The following is an 18,542-nucleotide window of genomic DNA, read 5'->3' as shown; positions in this document are numbered from 1 at the left end:
GAAGAAGAAGAAGAAGAAGAAGAAGAAGAAGAAGAAGAAGAAGAGGAGGAGGAGGAGGAGGGGGAAAGAACACGTACAGACGTGTTCCACAGACAGCACATTATTGGAGGCTGATATAATTCATGCCACATTGCGAACATTAGGGCAATAGCGTTTTCGCAAAAACAATATCAGCAAAGAAATTCAATTAATAACATTTATTGACCTCACAAAAAAAATCGTGCTAATGCATAATATTAGAAACTGTATGTTCATCTGAACATAATCAACAAAATTTGACTCCACTTGGGCCATTTTCTCTGCATGATGTGGTACTAAATCAAGAAAGGAAATGGCACTTTATCTACATACCTTCGTACTTCTTATGTAAAGCTTTAGATTTTCTTAGTGGACACAAAGTATAGAAATTATATATCTCTATCTTGCACTGTACACTTATGCCAAAAAAATAACAAAACTTACCTTTTCTTCCTGTCTTCTGGGCATCCTTCTGCCTATGGCAAATCAATGCAATTGACCATTTCTTACTTCAAACTATCGATCACAAAGAGAAGTTATCTGTGGCCCCAGGTAATTAATGCATCATTGAAATTCAAACACGTGAATGTAAGAAATAACTTTTGTTTAGGATTTCAATCTTTACACACGTTTGTTTATTTATCTATGGTAGAATGGTATTTTATACTTTGATGCTGCCAGAAGCTCATAATATAGTGTCGAATGATAGGAGGATTAATAAATTAGGAACAATATGAAAACAGTCATTTCCTAATTTAAGGTATTAGCTTGGAATTTGCCATTAGGAACTGACGAAATCCAAGAAAAATCCCAATCAAGTTAGTCCCACTCTGCAGCCAAATTTGAATCCTGGTTTTCCCGAATACGAAAATGGATGTTAACTGCGATGTACAGAGGTTCAGTACCAGTGATCTGCCATGAGAGTAGATGGATCTGCGATTCCCAGCTTCCAGCAATACATCCAGTTGGCAGGATTTAGCCCTTCCCTAATTTGAAAATACTTCCCGTCTCTGTACACAACGTAATACATTTCAAATGATCTACTTCTTCTAATGATGTAACAGTATTTCTGCTAAAAGCTGAAGAAGCTAAAATATTGTTGTTTATTAACAATTATTAATGATAGTTATTAGTGGAGTTCTAAACACAGTACCATAGCATCAAATAAAAATACAGGCTGATAAATAAGACGACAAATTAAGTTATTTTGGTATTCAATGGAAGATTAGAGGAAAACCTTGAAAATCTCATGATTAGCCTGAGTTCAGGCCTGGGAGATGGAGTTGCCAATGAAACTCAGTCATGGTTATTTTAAAAAATTATATGCAACATTTCTACTGAAGTATCACCAGATGGTCTTGAAGTTAAACTAATAAAATCTTGATGTAATCACACAAAATTATTAAGCGATCAGTAAATTATTAGTTTGTCCATCTTCACAGAAAATGTTCTCTGATAATCTGAGATCCATCATGGGACTGATATACAGAGCTGAATTTTACATATAACTTAATTCAGTACACCATTCCTATTCATACAAAGTACGTATGTGTTATTCACAAACTTACAAGTCCAACAGACTGGGATTTTCTAATGAGTGAGTTGATCTGACCAAATGTTGGAAACTTCTGTTCTTTGAACTTATTTTTAGGACACTTGTATATTTTCAAAGGTTTCTTTGATTATATTATTTCTCAAAGTAAGTTAAAAAATTTCTTACTTTATCAAGTATCATAATGTAGGTTTATCCATCTTAACAATGGCATGCAAAGAAATGATTTTATTTTTTACCTAACCTAACCTATGGCATTTAGAAAGAAGGTAACTAGTGTCTTCAAACCTTCCCTTGCCCAAATTCTAACCATGAACAAAAGCATTCTACAATCCTGTAGCATTACTTACAGTTACAGTACGCTTGAAACTAGTGCATAAAAATATACAATTGCCAACATGTCATTTATAAAATTTCATAAGAATATTTAGCACCTCCTTCTCAAAAACATTCCCTCTGTCTATTGTATTTGCATTAACTATCAATTGATTATATATCTGGACACTCAGAATTTTCCCATAACATAAAAGAGAAACATTGTGCAAAAGAAATCCACAATTTGATCAAACGCAACACAAACACTGAACACTTTGTAAACTTACAAATAAGACATTCAGTTATAAAACAAACTTCACGATTATAGTTATAACTGGAATATCAACATATTCACGATAAAATTTCTAAACATTAGTTAATGAAAAATGGAAACAACAAAATTGGTCAGCTCTGCAATTCTATGCAATCATTTTACAGCAAATAATGGGGAAAATGTGAAGAGTTTGTTGGAAGAGAGAGGTTGTCAAGATAACCCACTTAAGAGGTAACAATTAAGGAGGTACAATACTTTGTAGCAGTTACAGGAAACTGATATAAATTAAGTACCTTCCATTATCTTGTCCTTTGTCCTTTTCATTGTAACAGAACATAATAAAAGTTAATAAATGTACCACATTCTAACATAGTCAAATAGAAGTAAATAGTATTTCAAACTGACTACTTATCATTATACACACATATTTGTAGTTTTAAATGAGTATTAGCTGTCAGGCTAAACCCCAGCACCATATGAAAAAGATGAATTTTGAGGTTAGGATATGAGGATAGTATCCAAAGGACTGTGGATTCAATACCAACTTAAATTGGTGTAAAACAAAATGTTACATTAACCCCTCCTCAACCATCTAGTGTTAGCACCTAAACCATTCAAATACCAACCTCTTATGTAAACCACCAGATCAACAGCATATGAGACAAGTATTCAAAGAGTTCCTGGTTTGATCCCAATTGCTACCACTAATATAAAAATGCTAAAAATCATTTGCAGATAGAACAGATAAAATTTCAAACAGGAAATACCTGAAAATCATAACACAAACATAAATGATTTACATTATGCTTGTGTTAAGATTTCTTGTTTGAAATTTTCTATGTTCTATCTGCAAATGATTTTTTTACAATTTTTATATTAGTGGTGCTATAATTATATATATATATACATATATGTGTGTGTGTGTGTGTGTGTGCACGTGTGCAAGAAAACAGGTGGGAAATCACAGATTCTAGGCAGGAAGACCACATAAGTTCATCAACCATGTTACTGAATTAAATTTATATTTTCTCCTTCCCTAAAACTAGTAAATAATTTTAGAAACAGAATAAAGTAAAAAGGTGGCAATTCTACATGACTATATCACCTTGAAATCACAATAAAAATAAGAATGATAATTTTACAGACATATTTTTGTGTTTCAGAATACCTACATCTATCCTTTATCCAAGATGGATTACAGCAAAAAATGAAGTGAAAATGCCAAAATACAGCTCCACTAGACATAACCCTGGAATGAGAAGTTTTCCACATGTCATCCCACAAACATCTGATTTAAATTTGGGGGCAAGCCAGTGAAACTGCGCGCGCAACTCAGCGGACCCACATGGCAGCTTCTACAGTGGCTGAGGATAGGATATTGATGCTTCTCATGGCAATGAACTCAAAATACAAATTCAGTTTCATTGTTTTCTTTTAAAAATGTCTGCATATTATTTTCTGAGTTTTTCTTATAGAGTGTACGATGAACTCGCTTGCATCATCCCGCAGTAATCAGATTTTGCTTCCACTGTATTATCTTGTTTATGCTATAATTAAATGCACCTACAGCAAAATGTCAGGTGTTCAAAATATTATGACTTGTTATAATATCTGGAGACTTTTGTACTGAAGCGACTGTTAAATCTAGTGGCTGAACATTTGTCGAGGGTTCGCTATGCTGTAACAGAGAAGCTGGAGTAGTGTGTGCTGGCAGATCAGCAGTGACAAGCAGCTTCTCTGTCACAATACGATGCTGAGGTTTTTTAATGTACTTACACTTCAGAATATTGATCACTATCTGCACAAAACTATTGATAAAACCTGCAAAAGAACACAGAGGTTGATGAGTTCAGGTTTAAATAGAAATTCTCTACTGATGTGGATATCATTTTTAGGTGATGGCCCATGCAGATATGAGGCGCATAGCCAGTATTTCAAAGGATGTCCAAAATGTCAGTAATACAGCTTATACCTACATGGTACCATCACTCAAAAACAAGACTCAAATTATGGTAATTTAACAAATGTATCCTTGCTATTCTGAATGCAGAAATGGCCTTCATATTCATTTACTGCAGATATAAATCTACTTAATTCAAGCTCAGCTAATCAAAACATTTCCCTTTTGCCTTCCCTGAAACACAAAGATTTGTTACTGTGTTCAAAACAGCCACTATAGATCCCTACCCTGAGCCACATTAACCTAGTTCACATTTTCCCACCCTATTTCCTTAAAATCCACTTTAATATCTATTCCTCATACTATGCACAAGTATTCTGAGTGGTCTCTTCCTGTCAGGTTTTCTGAACAAAATGATTTACTTATTTCTTTGTTCTCCTGTGCCCTACCCATCACATCCTCCCTGATGCATACATCCTAATAATAATTGGATAAGTGAACATTATGGAGTTCCTCGTTATGAAACTTCCTCCAGCCACCTGTAACTTCAAACTCCTTACATCCAAATATTCTGCCAAGTACCCTATTCTCAAACACCTTCAAATTTTGCCCTTCCCTTAATGTTACAGACCAATTTTCATCACATAATACAAAACAACATGTACAGTTACAGTTTTCTATATTTTCATCTTTACGTTTTTAGACAGGCAGACTGATAGCAAACATTTATTTATGAATTTAGACTGCTCTTAAATTCATCATGAATCAATTTCAATTTGTCACCACTGTTCCCAATTATTTAAATTTTGCTACAGTTTCAAAGAACTTATTTGTTGTCTTTATATTATGATTCTGTCTTGTAGTCTGTTGAAAAGACATGAACATACGCTAATCTACTGCTGAAAAATTAATCACACTACAGGGTAAGACAGAAGTATGTTTACAAACTTTGTGTGCGTGTTCCAGGATCAAAAATAAGAAAAAATGTTCCTATGAACATGGGCTCCAAAATGTTTCATTTTCGAAATAATAGCCAAAAATAAGTTTCAATAAATTGACTTTATATCAAAGTGAATCCAGCTTCCAGCAAAGATTTTCAATTAACGTTTGGGCAGGAATTGTTGGCGACATGCTTATTGGTGCACACATGCTTTCATCGCGTCTAAGAGGACCTTCATATCAGTGATTCTTAAGAAGACATTTGCCACGTCTCCTTGAAGATGTACCACTGAATATAAGAAGACAAATGTCGTTTGTGCACGACAGAGCCCCAGAACACTTCTCCCATCGCGTCAGACATCATCTCAATGAACAGTACCCTCAGCGATGGATTGGGCGTGGTGGTCCACTAGCATGGCCACCAAGGTCCCCGGACCTGACTCCATTGGACTTTTGTCTGTGGGGTCACTTGAAGTCCATCGTTTATGCAACACCCATAAACAATGATGACGACCTATGGGAACATGTGCAGAATGCATTCCAGATGATACGAGGAAACCCTAGTGTGTACAAACGAATTCATCAGTCTTGTGTACGTCGTGCTCGTGCATGTGTGGAGAATGGAGGAACAACCTTTGAGCATCTGTTATAAAGAAACATCCCTGTCCTTATACTTGGCAATAAAGGCAAACATTGAAAATTTTTGGCTATTATTTCGAAAAAGAAAACATTTATGACCCAATGTCCATAGCAACATTTTTTCTTATTTTTGATCTTGGAACACACACACGAAGTTTGTAAACATACTTCTGACACCCTGTATACATATCACACAGCAGAAAGTTATTATTTTCCTTATATTCAATTAAATACTAAATATATAAAACACTTCAAATAAAACCTAAAGATTTTAAAGTAATCTACATTATGTGCATGGATTAACTTGTTTTATAAAATGTATATTTACAATTACATTACAACTATCTAAACACAAATGTCATTATAGTTCATCAGAACCAAGGATTCTATTCTAATCTCACCTGATATTACACAAATTCCCGCTATGGTGGCAGACAGTCTGACAATGAACTGGATTGGAGAGTCTCTTTCCTGCGTAACATGAACTTTGAGGGCACTCATGTCATACTTGAAGAATATTCCTGGTATACCATGAGATCCTCTGTGATGGTCAATGGGACGTTCATGATCCTTCACTGAATACTGATAAGTACTGAGCCGACTCATAAATGTGTTCACTTCTGTTGGTACAACATCCACAAAATACTGGAACAGGATGGCATCTACAAATTACAGATAAATGATGTAATTAAAAATCAGTATGACATAAGGGCCCCACTTAATGGTACCTGCACCTTGTGGTGGTGGTGGTGGGGCTTGAGTACCTCAGTGACCCCAAGAGCTATGCTGGTGGTGGCATAGCTACTGGTAGGGCCTCCCTAGCCAGATTGGTCAAGGGGGAGAGGTCAGACTAAGTTAGGTACCCTGGTCCTCCACGTTGGGGGTTGGTCGCAAGGCTAACAACCTTGCACCGTAAAAAGGAAGATGTTTCGAAACCTCAATCAAAGCCTCGGACAGACGGACCTAACAGAGGACCGAATGGAAGAGGAGAACTGAGGAGGCCATGGACCGAATACGGACCAGAGAGCCTTAGAAGAAGAAGATGACATAAGGGAATGGGTTCAAATGATTTGTGCAATACATCTGCTTTGTTATCCTCATGCATATTAAAATATATACTTTTTCAGCAGATCCAGTGCATACCAAGAGATGAATAACCTAACTGATAAGATAAATTCTTTAAAAAATCCAAAGCAGAAAAGAAGAGTATTTTGAAGCTTGTGCCCAAGAATGGCATAAAAGTATTTTAACATAGTTACATTGAAACGACGACAATCCAGCTCCATGAATTTTGTTATTCACACAATACTGTTAGTAATCATGCATGGGACAAACACTAACTGCACAATAAACTCTGTACAGAAAACTGTAAGTAAATCTTGGAGATCTAGGCACAAGTAAGGAAAATATTAATAATTAATAATATAATTAATGTATCTTTGAGAAATAAGAAGTGAAAATGAATATAATACACTCCTCAAAATAGGGCTCAATGGTTTAGCTGTTGTGGACATAGTGATAAACATCTGGGTTCCACAAAAGCTGAAAATTTCTTGACAAACTGAGTAACTCCCAACTTTTTTAAGGAATACCCTCTACAAAGAACTTTTGTAATCAAGTACTACTTACTCTGATCAGTAATTTTTTCATCCCCCTCCAGAGGGTGTACAATACCAGGACTGGGATCTCCAAATGAGAACCTGTTGATACGATGAGTGAAATTGTAGTCTGATTCAGACATGAAGGCAGATATGTGAATATGACCCCTAGGAAGAGACAATGAATGGCCTGCTGTGATGTGGAAATTTCCTGCTACCTTGTTAAGAATAAGGGAACCAAATATACGACAGGAATCTGATGGTGTTGATGGTGCTACAGATCTGAAATTGATAAAAATGCAATGTAATTAGTTAAATACAAGCTAGAACATGAAACCTGTTAATACCTCCTGGCTGATTAGCTTCCTGACTCACCATTACTTAACTTTTCACATGTATGTCTCGGATAATATGAAAAGTCCATCCCAGTGTAGCCTGAAGTATAGTATGCAGCAGCTTCCTATACAAAAGCCATCTTACATAGAGAACAGAGCCGGCGTAGCTCAGTCAGTATAGTGACTGGCTACAGACTGGGTGACCGGGGTTCGATCCCCGACGGGGCAGAGGATTTTTCCTCTAGCCTCTGCGTCCAGACCGGCTCTGGGGCCCACCCAGCCTCCTCTACAATGCGTACCGGGGTCCTTTCCCTGGGGTAAAGCCGGCTGGGGCTTGATGCTGCCCACTCACCCCCATCTAGTGCCGAGGTCAAGGAAGAGAGGAGCTATACCTCCTCTCACCCCAAATGCCTACAAGGTGTATAGTGGGACAGCTTTGCTTCTTTTACATGGAGAACAAGGAGAAATTTCTTATGTATATTTTACTTCTTAACAGCTTGGAGCTCAATAAAGCAATCTTGAAAGGTACTGATGATGAAAGTGTTACAGTTAGTATTAACAATTTTTGGAACTTTATCCATCGTCCTAAATTCTACAAACAGAATAATACATTTTGGGAGTTGGGTCTGCTCCTGTCTTCAAATGAGAAGGACCTACTCAGATGGGTCTGTTAGAGATAGCAGTTGATTGGGATTAATCCTCTCCAAGACCCAAACAAACAGGTACTTTTCACCTGAAGATGGGAGCACACCCAGTGCCCAAAAAATAGGATTCTGTTTGTAGAATTCAGGGGGATAGAAAAAATTCAAAAGGTTATCAACACTGTCAACAATAACAGCTTGCCAAAGTCAGCTCATTCTCTAAGACTCACCTCAGTAATGACATTCTGTATACAATATGTCCTTCCACTTAACTTCTTTATATAAATATAAATTTAAAAAAAACCCTGTATGCATTTATTATCATCTCTCTGATAATTCAACATAACACCCTTAATTTAAATAACCTAATAGCATCACACTTTTTCAAGCTCTAGACCTTGTAATAGAAAGCGTATGTCAGATGGTGAAGGAGACTCATGAAATCTGTACTATAAACTGTTATGTTTACGGAAAACTTGTGCTAATTGACCTCCTAGGCATGTCTCCAAAAAGGGTAGACTGGCCGGACCTCCACAGAAGTTCTTGAATAGCGTGAAACTCCTCACGAAGATATGAGTTGACCTGGCGCATTCCATCAAAATATAGCCGCTGTTGCGGAGACAACTCAAACCATGTGTCTTCCTGCTCCAAGATGCCAAACTGCAGAACATTCTGACCAGTTGAGTCCAAGATATCTGCTCCAATTGCTATAAAAAAATGATAACATGTAATGAAATCTGCTTTACATCTGAAGCACAATTAATTCTTCATTCATTCTACATATATATATATATATATATATATATATATATATATATATATATATATATATATAGAAAAAGGAAAACCATAAACATGCAGGTTGATACTTAATTACATGCAATGAATATAAGAATTGTGTTCTACTCCTAAAACCAGGCAAACAATTGCTGTGCTATGGTTACACTTTCCAATATGTTTCATTTTTGTAAATATAAAATCATATCAAACAGTTACAATACTAAAACATTTTCACCCATTTTTATTTACAGTTAGATTATTTTTTCAGGTAAAATTTTAATCCATTCATTTGATTCTTCAAACTCCATCAAGTTATCAACTTAACACTTACCATGACAAGGCATAGCAACAGTGAGGTCTATATTAATCTTAAGTTTGGCATCAAAGTCTGTATCAGGAAGGAATCTAAACTTGAAGTTTGCTTGCAGGTAGTAGGAAACCTCTGCATATAGCAACCACATAATGAGGCAACATGTCACCACAGAAACTGCAAAATATAGACCAGTTTGATAATTACAGAATCAGTTGATACAACAACATTAACGCAGTAGTACATACAGAAGAATCACTTCTCCAGTTATTATGTGTTCTCTGCACAATGCGCATATAAGTTGGGTAGCTCAGTCAAGTATAGTGACTGACTATGGGTTGGACAAACAACTTCATGGCCTTACTGTCATATACTGTTCCAATGGACTGAATTGTATTACATTTTCATTGAGTGGGAGGCAAATACTGAATATGAAGAAAAATTATAGTATTGTTAAGATTGGAATTACAAGAAAAGAAAATTTTTCTTGTACCTGACCAAACACTGCAGTTGAGAAGTTCACACCCTGGACTAGAGATCTGAGACTTTGTATAGTTTTCCTCAGTCCCTCCAGAAAAATTCAGGGATAGTATTTATCTTATGACAGAACCACTTCCTACAATTTATTATTCACTAATCAGCTTATAATTTGATGCTAAATAATCTGAGCTATAGAGAACACTGTTAAATAAGCCAAAAATAAATTATGATTTGTAATATTTCAACATATTTTTGTAGTTCTCTTTCAGGTACAGTTAGAAGATAAGAAGGGTCACTTCAGTCTACTTTGATTTTATTTGCTTCCTATTGTGTTTGTGATGGATCTGGTAAGTGCAAATAAAATTTTTCAAGAGTGATGTCATGTGAGAGCATGATAAGAGATCCACCTATAAGATCACTGTATTATAACATTATAAAATTCTTCCTTAAAGATGAAAAGATATGAATATTAATAATACTGCCCATCCTGCATTTCACCCCACTCACTGCTAATTATCTGTCTATCTGCAACCACATTCAACTGATTATATCACATATTAAATTTACTTTGTAACAGCTTGACATTAAATTTATCAACAGTTAAATGCATACATGTTCCTCCCACTGGTGATGTCTCAACATAAGACTCAGGAACTTTAGGAAATGCATCCAATTCTTTGACTGTCTTTGAAACACGCTTTGCTCGGCTTCGCAGCATATCTCCTGCATGGCAAACACACTGGTCTGAAAAAAGAATTTTAAAATTAATAACCGACAAACAGTTTTCTAAAGAAACATGTGGTAACATGATGATGCTCTTCCTTCTGGGTATGGTGCAGTATAGACATGTTAGTAGATGTTGACTCTGAAGATCGATACAGTATGTTTATCCGAAACATTGGTATCTACCGACGAGTCTAAGGGACTAAAACCGAGAAAAACAGCACCGTCATCCTCACAGCCGTGAAAACCATACATAGCCAGTTTATGAATCAAATGTTTAAAAGCCATACAACTGCCATTGCATAATTATTTGTTTAAATAAGTCAGATATACCATTCTTTTTATTTGTAAACCGTTATCAGATGGCATTATTAACCACATCCAATATAAAACAACTGTTCTTTTATTGCTCTTAAGCCGGTACTTTCTGCCACGGTAGCATCACACCGGAAGACGCGTGACAAACGTCATACATTTTAAAGAATAAAAAACAGTACATATAATTTGTTGAAACTGCATCACAGAAATATAAAACAAATTCTAACTTACACTAGAATGAAGTTGTTTTCACAACTATCACAAACCATACATAGATTAACCTAGTTTGACACATACAACCAATGCAATCACATATGGCACGTCCATTCGTGACAACTGAGGCACAAACGAGAGAAATTCGATTCAGGTTCTTGAGTAATCGAGATTATTCTGTGGAAATTCACTAACAATCGAATTACTGTCGAATCGAATTCTAAATGTTTTTGTTTACGGAGTTGAGGTTAAGTTTGTAAACAAACTATGTCAGGAGGGGTGTTTATGATATCTGCTTCTGGACAAATTGAAAGTGCCGTGTTTCATGAATTCGACGATATATACTGTAAATATTGTTTTGTGTATGGTCCTGATTGGGTTGTTACTTCGGTGAGACCATTTTCCTACTTTCACTATGGCATTTTTATAGTGTCAGATGTAAGCATGTTCTCCTTTTTTGATACAACTGCAGATTATGATGAGAATCTTCATACCACTCCCTCTCGTTCTTGAGAGGAATATTCTTCTTCTGGGATGTTGCGTCTTTTATCCTGGTAGTAGTTTACTGACGTTTCAGGGTAGCCCTGGTGATGGAGGCAGCACACACCTCCGATACGTCTGTAAACTTGTCATGCTACATGGCACAGCATCGCATAAGACAGTCTTCTTCTAATTCCCACCGTGAGAGTCGGGAACGTTACCTATGCATTATTTGTTGTGATTAATGTAATTGCATTTAAATTGCTACAGTTAATTAAAATAATATAGTCTTACATGATTCGGTTGAAATTTCCCTGGTTCTGTAATATATTTTCACAGTAGACAAAACTAAATACATGGGCATAATATGGGATCAACATCAGCAACGACGGCAGAACATAATTTTGAGTAACACACCATTTGAAAATGTTTCAAAATTGAAGTATCTGGAAACAATAATAACAAATAGAAATGAGGTCCATGATGAAATTAAGAGTAGAATGCATTCAGGGAACGCTTGTTTTTATTCAATTCAAAAATTGTTATCTCATTTACTATCCAAAACAATGAAGATCAGGATATATAAAACAATTTTGCCTGTTGTCTTTTATGGCTGTGAAACATGGTCTCTTACCTTGAAGGAAGAATGTAAATTACAAGTGTTTGGAAACAAGGTGCTGAGGAAGATATTTGGACCTAGGAATAAAATTGGCTCAGGATTGTGGCCGGTGCAGGCTGTGGTGTTGTCAGTGTTGAACTTGCAGGTTCTGCTACCATTGAGTTAGTTAATAATTCTGCCCTGTGGATAGATTTTTTATGTAACTTAGGAAGGGCAAACTGTGATGTGCAAGATGTGGGTAAAATTTACTTTCCTTTATAAAACTGCATTACAACAGGATTTAATCATGTTGTAATAAAGTCCCATCCCCCCTTAAAAGAAGTATCACTTTAGAACTTCCATGGATACCACCAAAATCAAGTACTATAATTTTCAGTGACATTTTCTCCACAATTTTTTTAAAAAAAATAATGTTGCATATAGTATAAAAATCATTGAATTTATCTGGACTAGAACTTAAATAATTTGTGAATATCACCTGTAAGTCTCTAGAATATGACTGACATAGTCTATATCCATATATTAGTCCTCTGAAGGATCTATAGAATGTAAATACATTCAAATGATATATGTGACTAATAATCCAGTCACCTAAACCTGCAATGGGAGGTTTGTGTAAATGGACAGCACTGTTGTCTATGGTTTAGTAATAAACAGGGCCATTGGCAATTTCTCATAAAGAATCTGACATCTGTTTCTAGGGAGTTGAAGAAGGCATTTCTCAGATAGTAAAGAGAAGTAGGGACGAGAGACATCTGTTTGTATGGAACTTCCCTTTGGATGTCACATTCAAGAGTACAAATCCTTATGGTTGTAAGTTCTGTTCACTGAACCAGTGTTATTATAGGATTTGTTGTATATGTTTTAATGGTATTTCTTTAAGTTGTAATTAACAACATTATCATTAAATATTTCTCTGAAATTAATGTGTTCTGCAAAGAACACGAGGTATTATAAATTTTATCCATCCACTCAAAGCAATATTTTTACAGTTCATGCATGCATGCAGAAATATTGATGGGTGTTATTGCAATATTTACTTGAAAGTTGATGTCAGCTAGCATCAGTTGGAATTTCCAAAGGCTGTATGCTTGAAGCACTGTTATCAGTTTCTTTTTGTACAGTGTGCTGTCTTGTCATTGTTCCACAAACAGCATTGTGCTTGTTCATAAGGTCAACAGTGAAAGTATTGGAATTTAAAATTATTACAAAATAATAAATTATATGAAGATTGCTGTCTTCTGGGTTATTGTGCCATGTAGTCTGGTAGAATTCATCGCCCTGATGACAGAGGCAGTGTGACCTCTGAAATGGTGGAAATCTACCAGATTGCATGGCACAATAACCCAGAAGACAGCAATCTTCAGACTCACTGCTGTGAAAACCTCAAATCCTAAATAAATGATATGTTTTCATCTGTCCTGTCTTTTGGAACTATAAAATAATAAAGCTACATTAAATCTTTGTTTTAACATTACTGCTGTAACCACAGTAGTATACAATTTTATTTGTGTCTTTTGTAGGGCCACAGCTGGTTGTGAGTGTGTATGGTTTGGATATGTTTGGCAATGATGTGGTACGAGGATATGGTTTATGTCACTTGCCCATTGCAGCAGGAGTGTATAAAAAGACGTGAGTCTTAAATTTTTTTAGTGGTTATTGGATCACTTTACTACTGTATCACACGAGGCTATCCTGATTTAAAGCATGTATGATCCTAGGTTATGTACACACCAAAGTTGGCAATCATTGTCTTAAGTTTGAACAGTGCATACTTATTATCTATTACAAATAGGATCTATTTCATATTATTGACATTAGGATCCAAGAATTCTGTTATTGATGACTAGAGGCCTCTGGAAATGCCATTGTTGGATATGTTTCAGTGTTCTGTGATAAATTTCTCAAAAATAGCTTAAAGCATATTTATAACCTGAAGTGTTCAAACATTTAGTTAATCCACAATTCAGATTTTCCATGTAATCATCCATAAAATAAAGGTAAAATTATACCTCAAGTTTAATTAATATAATCAGTACTAAATTACATTGGTAGTTCATTGGTATGTTGTTTTTAAATAAGTACCAGTCTGTCTGTCTGTCTGGTCTACTAACAAGCATTATTTTTTATACTTACATAAGTAGCAGTTAGAATTGGCCAATGTGTTACAAAATAATACTTTTGCGAGAAGTTCTAGTTTCAGAACATCACAGTTTGCATGTAAAATATGACAGTTTGTCACTATCTTATCTACAAGACCAAGTTCCAAGTTTCTTGTATACTGTAGTTAGAATTGTTCAGAATTAAATGTCATGTCATCATTGTCCAGCAGTAAGAGCCTGTTGTTTCTTCCAGGTTGGCCATGTTTGTACCTGAATCAACATCACTTCTACAGAAGCTAACTTGCTGGTTAACAGGGCGACGTCCTGAATATATAGATGCACGTGTACTTGCTCAAGGTGAAGGGAGAGAAGGTGAGTGGATTATAACACTTGTTAATTAGGTGTACATTCCTTAGGAACAGTCATGTCACAGAATACTGTATTTTTTAGACTTGAGTCATTCTTCATACTTTATATATAATTTGCACACAAAATACAGGATGAGACAGTTTTGGTGAGATTTGAGGTTCTCATGGTGACAAATATGAAGATGAATGTCTTCTGGGTTGTTGCACTGTGTAGTCTGGTAGATATTTATCATTGTTTTAGAGGAGCTTGCTGCCTCCATCATCAGGGCAATGAGTTAAACCATGTGCAAGGAATTGGTTTCAGATATCTAATTTCCCTGATGATAAAGACAGCAAGCACCTCTGAAACATCAGTAAACTTCTACCAGGCTGCGTAACAAAACATCCCAGAAGACAGTCAAAGTTTTGGCTGTGCAGTTATCTTGGCAACCAGCAGCATTGTTAGTACAAGGAGGAAGTTATTGCTCTCTTCTGAGCTACTCTTTAGTGCAGAATCTTTATGGATTTGCTGTAACATACTCATCTTTAAAATGTATGGTGGAAAAATAAATAACCAGTGTATATTGCTTCTACTGGTGTATACATTTTAGTGATATATATATATATATATATATATGTTACAGCATGTTTCTAAAATCATATAGAAGTTATTGGCATTAATTTGTGGGTCTGCTAGCAGTAGCGGTATGAGTGGTTCTTTATTTATAGATGTCTGAAAAAATAATTTGTTCTCAAAGTAAATGCAGTGTATTTCAAACAGTTTGGTGTATAAAGATTAAAATATTTCTTATAATATATATTCATACTTTAGGTCCCTTGTGGTGCATTTTTGTGATAGATGGCAATTGTTAGTGAGTTTTAGCAATCTTAAGACATTTGTATTGTATCCATACTTTCTAATCTATAAATAATTTTAATAAATACTTGTCACCTTTGGTTTTGCTGCATTTTATAAGGTACTATATGATGCAGTCCCTGTCCATTGGTCCATATAAAATGGAAACAGAGCTGAAGGAAGAAGATGCTCTCAGTATCAATAAATTTGTCCTTATGAGTCTTAAAAGTTTTGGGCAGACTTCTTAAGCGCCATGAATTTCTAAATATGGAAAGATATGTGATTTTAATCATTCATGTTTCTGTGTACTGTATTGCAACATTCATAAAGTTCCTTGAAAATGCAGCTCACTGCTGCAAAATGGTGAAATTATAGTCATGGAAGTATTGAAACAAATTAAGTATATTTTGGGTTAAAACACTCCACATTTAAGAAACCTAAAATGCACCAAATGCAAGTCAAATTAGTGATTATTATGCATAAGTATACTTAATTCATTGCCACACAAAGGTATTTCTAATACAGTGCATTCAAAAAGTCACTGTGCAGTTGCAGTGATATAGTAATGTACAACCTGGCAATATTGGCACTGCACAGCAACTTTTCAAATGCCCTGTATATTATAAGGGTGTTTGTCATGTGGTGTCATGTTCAAAAGTGAAAGTTAGATATCCAGCTCTATAAAGTTTCAAAACAAGATTTTGCAGTACAATAATTGTGTTATGTTTCTGACTTGAATATACTTAAACTTTGGTTTAAATGTAGCTTTGTACTTTGACTTGATACAAGTCAGATACTTACAGTATTATCATTATTGCCCTTTAAGGAATTCAGAAAATCTTGTCAGTACCTCCATCTTAGAAACTGACAGTTGTTCCCTTAAAAATGGCTTCTCATATCAAAGATACATATTTAACAGAATGTTCTCATAGAATTATAACAGTGTTTCTGAAACATGTTTTGATGCAGCAATATTCCTTTTCATTTATTTTCACTACCGAAGTAAGTAGTCAGGCAACCAACATGAAGTGGAAATGTCATAGGAAGAATAATTAAGTGGCAGCAGCCCCAACTGGCCAGTGTGATTTAAAATTTTATTTTGCATTTAACTTTTAATAAGAAGTCCCAGTTTCCAACTTCTTCAGGATTGTAAAAACACTGTCTTCCCAAAATCCAGGTTTGGAGATTTTTACAAAGTGTAGTCCAAATTGTCTAACACTTAGTCGGAGCCCACCCATAATAATGTACATCAAAATGTTCTCAGTTAAGGTGGAACTTTCTCATGTGTAAAGATGAGCAATGGCAATCAACACATTTCTTAAAACTTCAAATTGTTTGCACAACATAACTATTTTTCCCCAGTAGTAAATTACACTGACTATCCATAAAGCAACTTATATCTCAGCACATTGTACACATTCATTTGTAATTCTTAAATTTAAAGTGGATTAGGTGGTGTAGCTGATGCTTGATGAATTCTGATGACGATCTGGTGTGCACTTTCAGTGACACGGGTTCGATCACAGGGGCGGATGAAAGTTAATTTCAGTGTGGTCACAAAGGATCTTGCCAGATTTGGATACAACAACCACAGAATAGACGCAAACAGTGCAACTTGTACAAGATCACACCAGTGAAGTATAATGAAATGTGATGTGTTTGATATTTACAGTGATATTTATTTAAGTACACGTGAATATATGACAATATTAAAATATCTGGCAGCAGTTATCTTCTTGTGGAGTGCAGTCTCTTTTTGATTGGCTGTCATCTGAAACAGTCATAAGTCCATGAGTTTCAGTCTTGGACGAGTGAAGTTCTATTTTCATAATATAAGTATCCTAAAATGTTATGTGATTTAAATGATTTATAATGGAATTCCTGTAAGACAACCAGTGTGTTTGGACTGAACTACATACTTACAGCTAGTGCTTAGAATCAGCCAGTATATGCCAGTATACAATACTGGTGCTTCTTTTTGTCTCTGAATTCCATACCAGTACAAAATTTTCATACCAGTATATCACTTCTAAATATTGGACATCAGCCGAATTTGCAAAACAGACTAAAAATGTGGAGAGAAGGAAGTTTAGTTAACATTATGCATAGGGGCAATAACACATGTAATGATTTCGAGATAATAATATTCCAAATGGAGACAATAAAGAGAAAGCCACCTACAAGGGAATTAAAATGATCCTAATAAGTACTTTTTGTGCATAAAATATGGGCCTTTTGCTGGAAACACTGACAGAACTTGATGATCTGTCCTTAGAAATATCAAAGCATTCTCTATCACTAATAAATGCTCATAGACTCTTGGAAATCAGATGCTGAGTGAGTCAGTATGTTCTAATCTACGGAGTATTTTTAACAGGCTCTGAATTCTGCTACTCGAAGGATTTTGCAACGTACCCCTTTGTACATTTTTTTAGAATTCTCTGTGGAAACCTAAAAACCAGGATGCTAAGAACAATGGCTGTATGCACATTGTTCTAAGACTGGCAATATTCAGTTCCAGTACACCAAGATGATTAAGTGTTTGGCAGTTCGTGATGAAACAGAATGGCCAACAGATTCAGATATTTGTTTTGATGATGGCCCCATCAAATCTCTGGGAAAGTTTCTCAACATCAAAATGGGAATTGTTCAACAATGCATTCATGCTTTTCACTTTGTGCTATCCTCGGAACCAACCACAGTACTAAAAAGTCAAAGTCATCTCAAACCTTTACTTGAAATAGTACACACATTGATCATATTTATGGCAGGGTGTGAACATTCATTTATTAGCATGAATGATGTCTTCACTCATACTAGTAGTTTGCTGTAGTTGAAAACTATCTTTCATGAAATATTTATAAAAAAAATGGACCTCCTATACAACATTTTCACCCAGAAGGATTTGTTCAGAGTTAGATTGGGAAAGGCAGGCACCATGCTATGTTACAAAAAGTAGACTGTACCTCACTGGGAAAAGAATGGCCGAGGATCCCCTTGAGTGGAAGCAGAGTGTAAGCATTATGCCTGATTCATAAGAAATTTCAGGTATACATATAACTCAGTGATAATGAAGAATATTTGACAAATTTTGATATTGGTA

At 35.3% G+C, this 18,542-nt stretch overlaps 3 protein-coding genes and 1 long non-coding RNA gene across 7 annotated transcripts in view; 2 read left to right on the top strand and 2 right to left on the bottom strand.

Moving 5' to 3' along the window:
* The first annotated feature begins 67 nt into the window (after nucleotides 1-67).
* LOC147873099 (uncharacterized) lies at nucleotides 68-3,751 on the top strand. The gene is made up of 2 exons (XR_015536207.1): nucleotides 68-570; nucleotides 3,323-3,751. It is a non-coding gene; the product is annotated as an uncharacterized LOC147873099 (long non-coding RNA).
* LOC110840072 (endoplasmic reticulum-Golgi intermediate compartment protein 2) lies at nucleotides 1,325-11,641 on the bottom strand. 3 transcript variants are annotated; one of them, XM_022084844.2, is made up of 7 exons: nucleotides 11,530-11,641; nucleotides 10,394-10,525; nucleotides 9,323-9,478; nucleotides 8,702-8,918; nucleotides 7,267-7,517; nucleotides 6,039-6,299; nucleotides 1,325-3,980 (listed from the first exon to the last, which is right to left on the bottom strand). In XM_022084844.2, the coding sequence occupies exons 2-7, from the start codon at nucleotides 10,497-10,499 to the stop codon at nucleotides 3,736-3,738; spliced, it is 1,236 nt and encodes a 411-aa protein (XP_021940536.1). In that variant the 5' UTR covers nucleotides 10,500-10,525; nucleotides 11,530-11,641; the 3' UTR covers nucleotides 1,325-3,735. The 3 variants fall into 3 exon arrangements, with proteins under 3 accessions (XP_021940536.1, XP_021940534.1, XP_021940535.1); XM_022084842.2 differs by lacking the exon at nucleotides 11,530-11,641 and adding an exon at nucleotides 11,054-11,194; XM_022084843.2 differs by lacking the exon at nucleotides 11,530-11,641 and adding an exon at nucleotides 10,838-10,938.
* Nucleotides 11,213-17,636, top strand: B9d1 (B9 domain-containing protein 1). Its single transcript, XM_022084845.2, has 5 exons — nucleotides 11,213-11,425; nucleotides 12,836-12,947; nucleotides 13,658-13,766; nucleotides 14,490-14,608; nucleotides 16,946-17,636. Exons 1-5 carry the CDS (start codon nucleotides 11,303-11,305, stop codon nucleotides 17,074-17,076), a joined length of 594 nt encoding a protein of 197 aa, XP_021940537.1. The 5' UTR covers nucleotides 11,213-11,302; the 3' UTR covers nucleotides 17,077-17,636.
* Nucleotides 15,329-18,542, bottom strand: part of LOC110840071 (trehalase) — a 67,066-nt gene continuing 63,852 nt past the window's right edge. For both annotated transcript variants that reach the window (XM_022084841.2, XM_022084840.2), the window contains one exon: nucleotides 15,329-17,210. In XM_022084841.2, the coding sequence (XP_021940533.2) occupies nucleotides 17,207-17,210 (4 nt within the window). In that variant the 3' untranslated portion in view covers nucleotides 15,329-17,206. The remainder of the gene's footprint in view (nucleotides 17,211-18,542) is intronic.

Source organism: Zootermopsis nevadensis, unplaced genomic scaffold, assembly GCF_977971745.1.
Source record: "Zootermopsis nevadensis isolate Lab colony 2312 unplaced genomic scaffold, Znev_1.0 Znev_ptg000021l, whole genome shotgun sequence".
In the NCBI taxonomy this organism is placed as follows: Eukaryota; Metazoa; Arthropoda; class Insecta; order Blattodea; family Termopsidae; genus Zootermopsis; species Zootermopsis nevadensis.
This window is presented reverse-complemented; position numbering and strand designations above follow the sequence as displayed.

What these genes read in the sequence shown, in the direction of transcription:
- LOC110840072 (XM_022084844.2), bottom strand. Translation starts at nt 10,499, where the DNA reads ATGCTGCGAAGCCGAGCAAAGCGTGTTTCAAAGACAGTCAAAGAATTG. An exon ending in TGTTGCTATGCCTTGTCATG is followed by an intron (nt 8,919 to 9,322) that starts GTAAGTGTTAAG and finishes ATTTTTTTATAG; the next exon opens with CAATTGGAGCAGATATCTTG. An exon ending in GGGAATTTGTGTAATATCAG is followed by an intron (nt 3,981 to 6,038) that starts GTGAGATTAGAA and finishes GTTCTTTTGCAG; the next exon opens with GTTTTATCAATAGTTTTGTG.
- B9d1 (XM_022084845.2), top strand. Translation starts at nt 11,303, where the DNA reads ATGTCAGGAGGGGTGTTTATGATATCTGCTTCTGGACAAATTGAAAGT. An exon ending in GAGTACAAATCCTTATGGTT is followed by an intron (nt 12,948 to 13,657) that starts GTAAGTTCTGTT and finishes TGTCTTTTGTAG; the next exon opens with GGCCACAGCTGGTTGTGAGT. An exon ending in TCAAGGTGAAGGGAGAGAAG is followed by an intron (nt 14,609 to 16,945) that starts GTGAGTGGATTA and finishes GTGCACTTTCAG; the next exon opens with TGACACGGGTTCGATCACAG.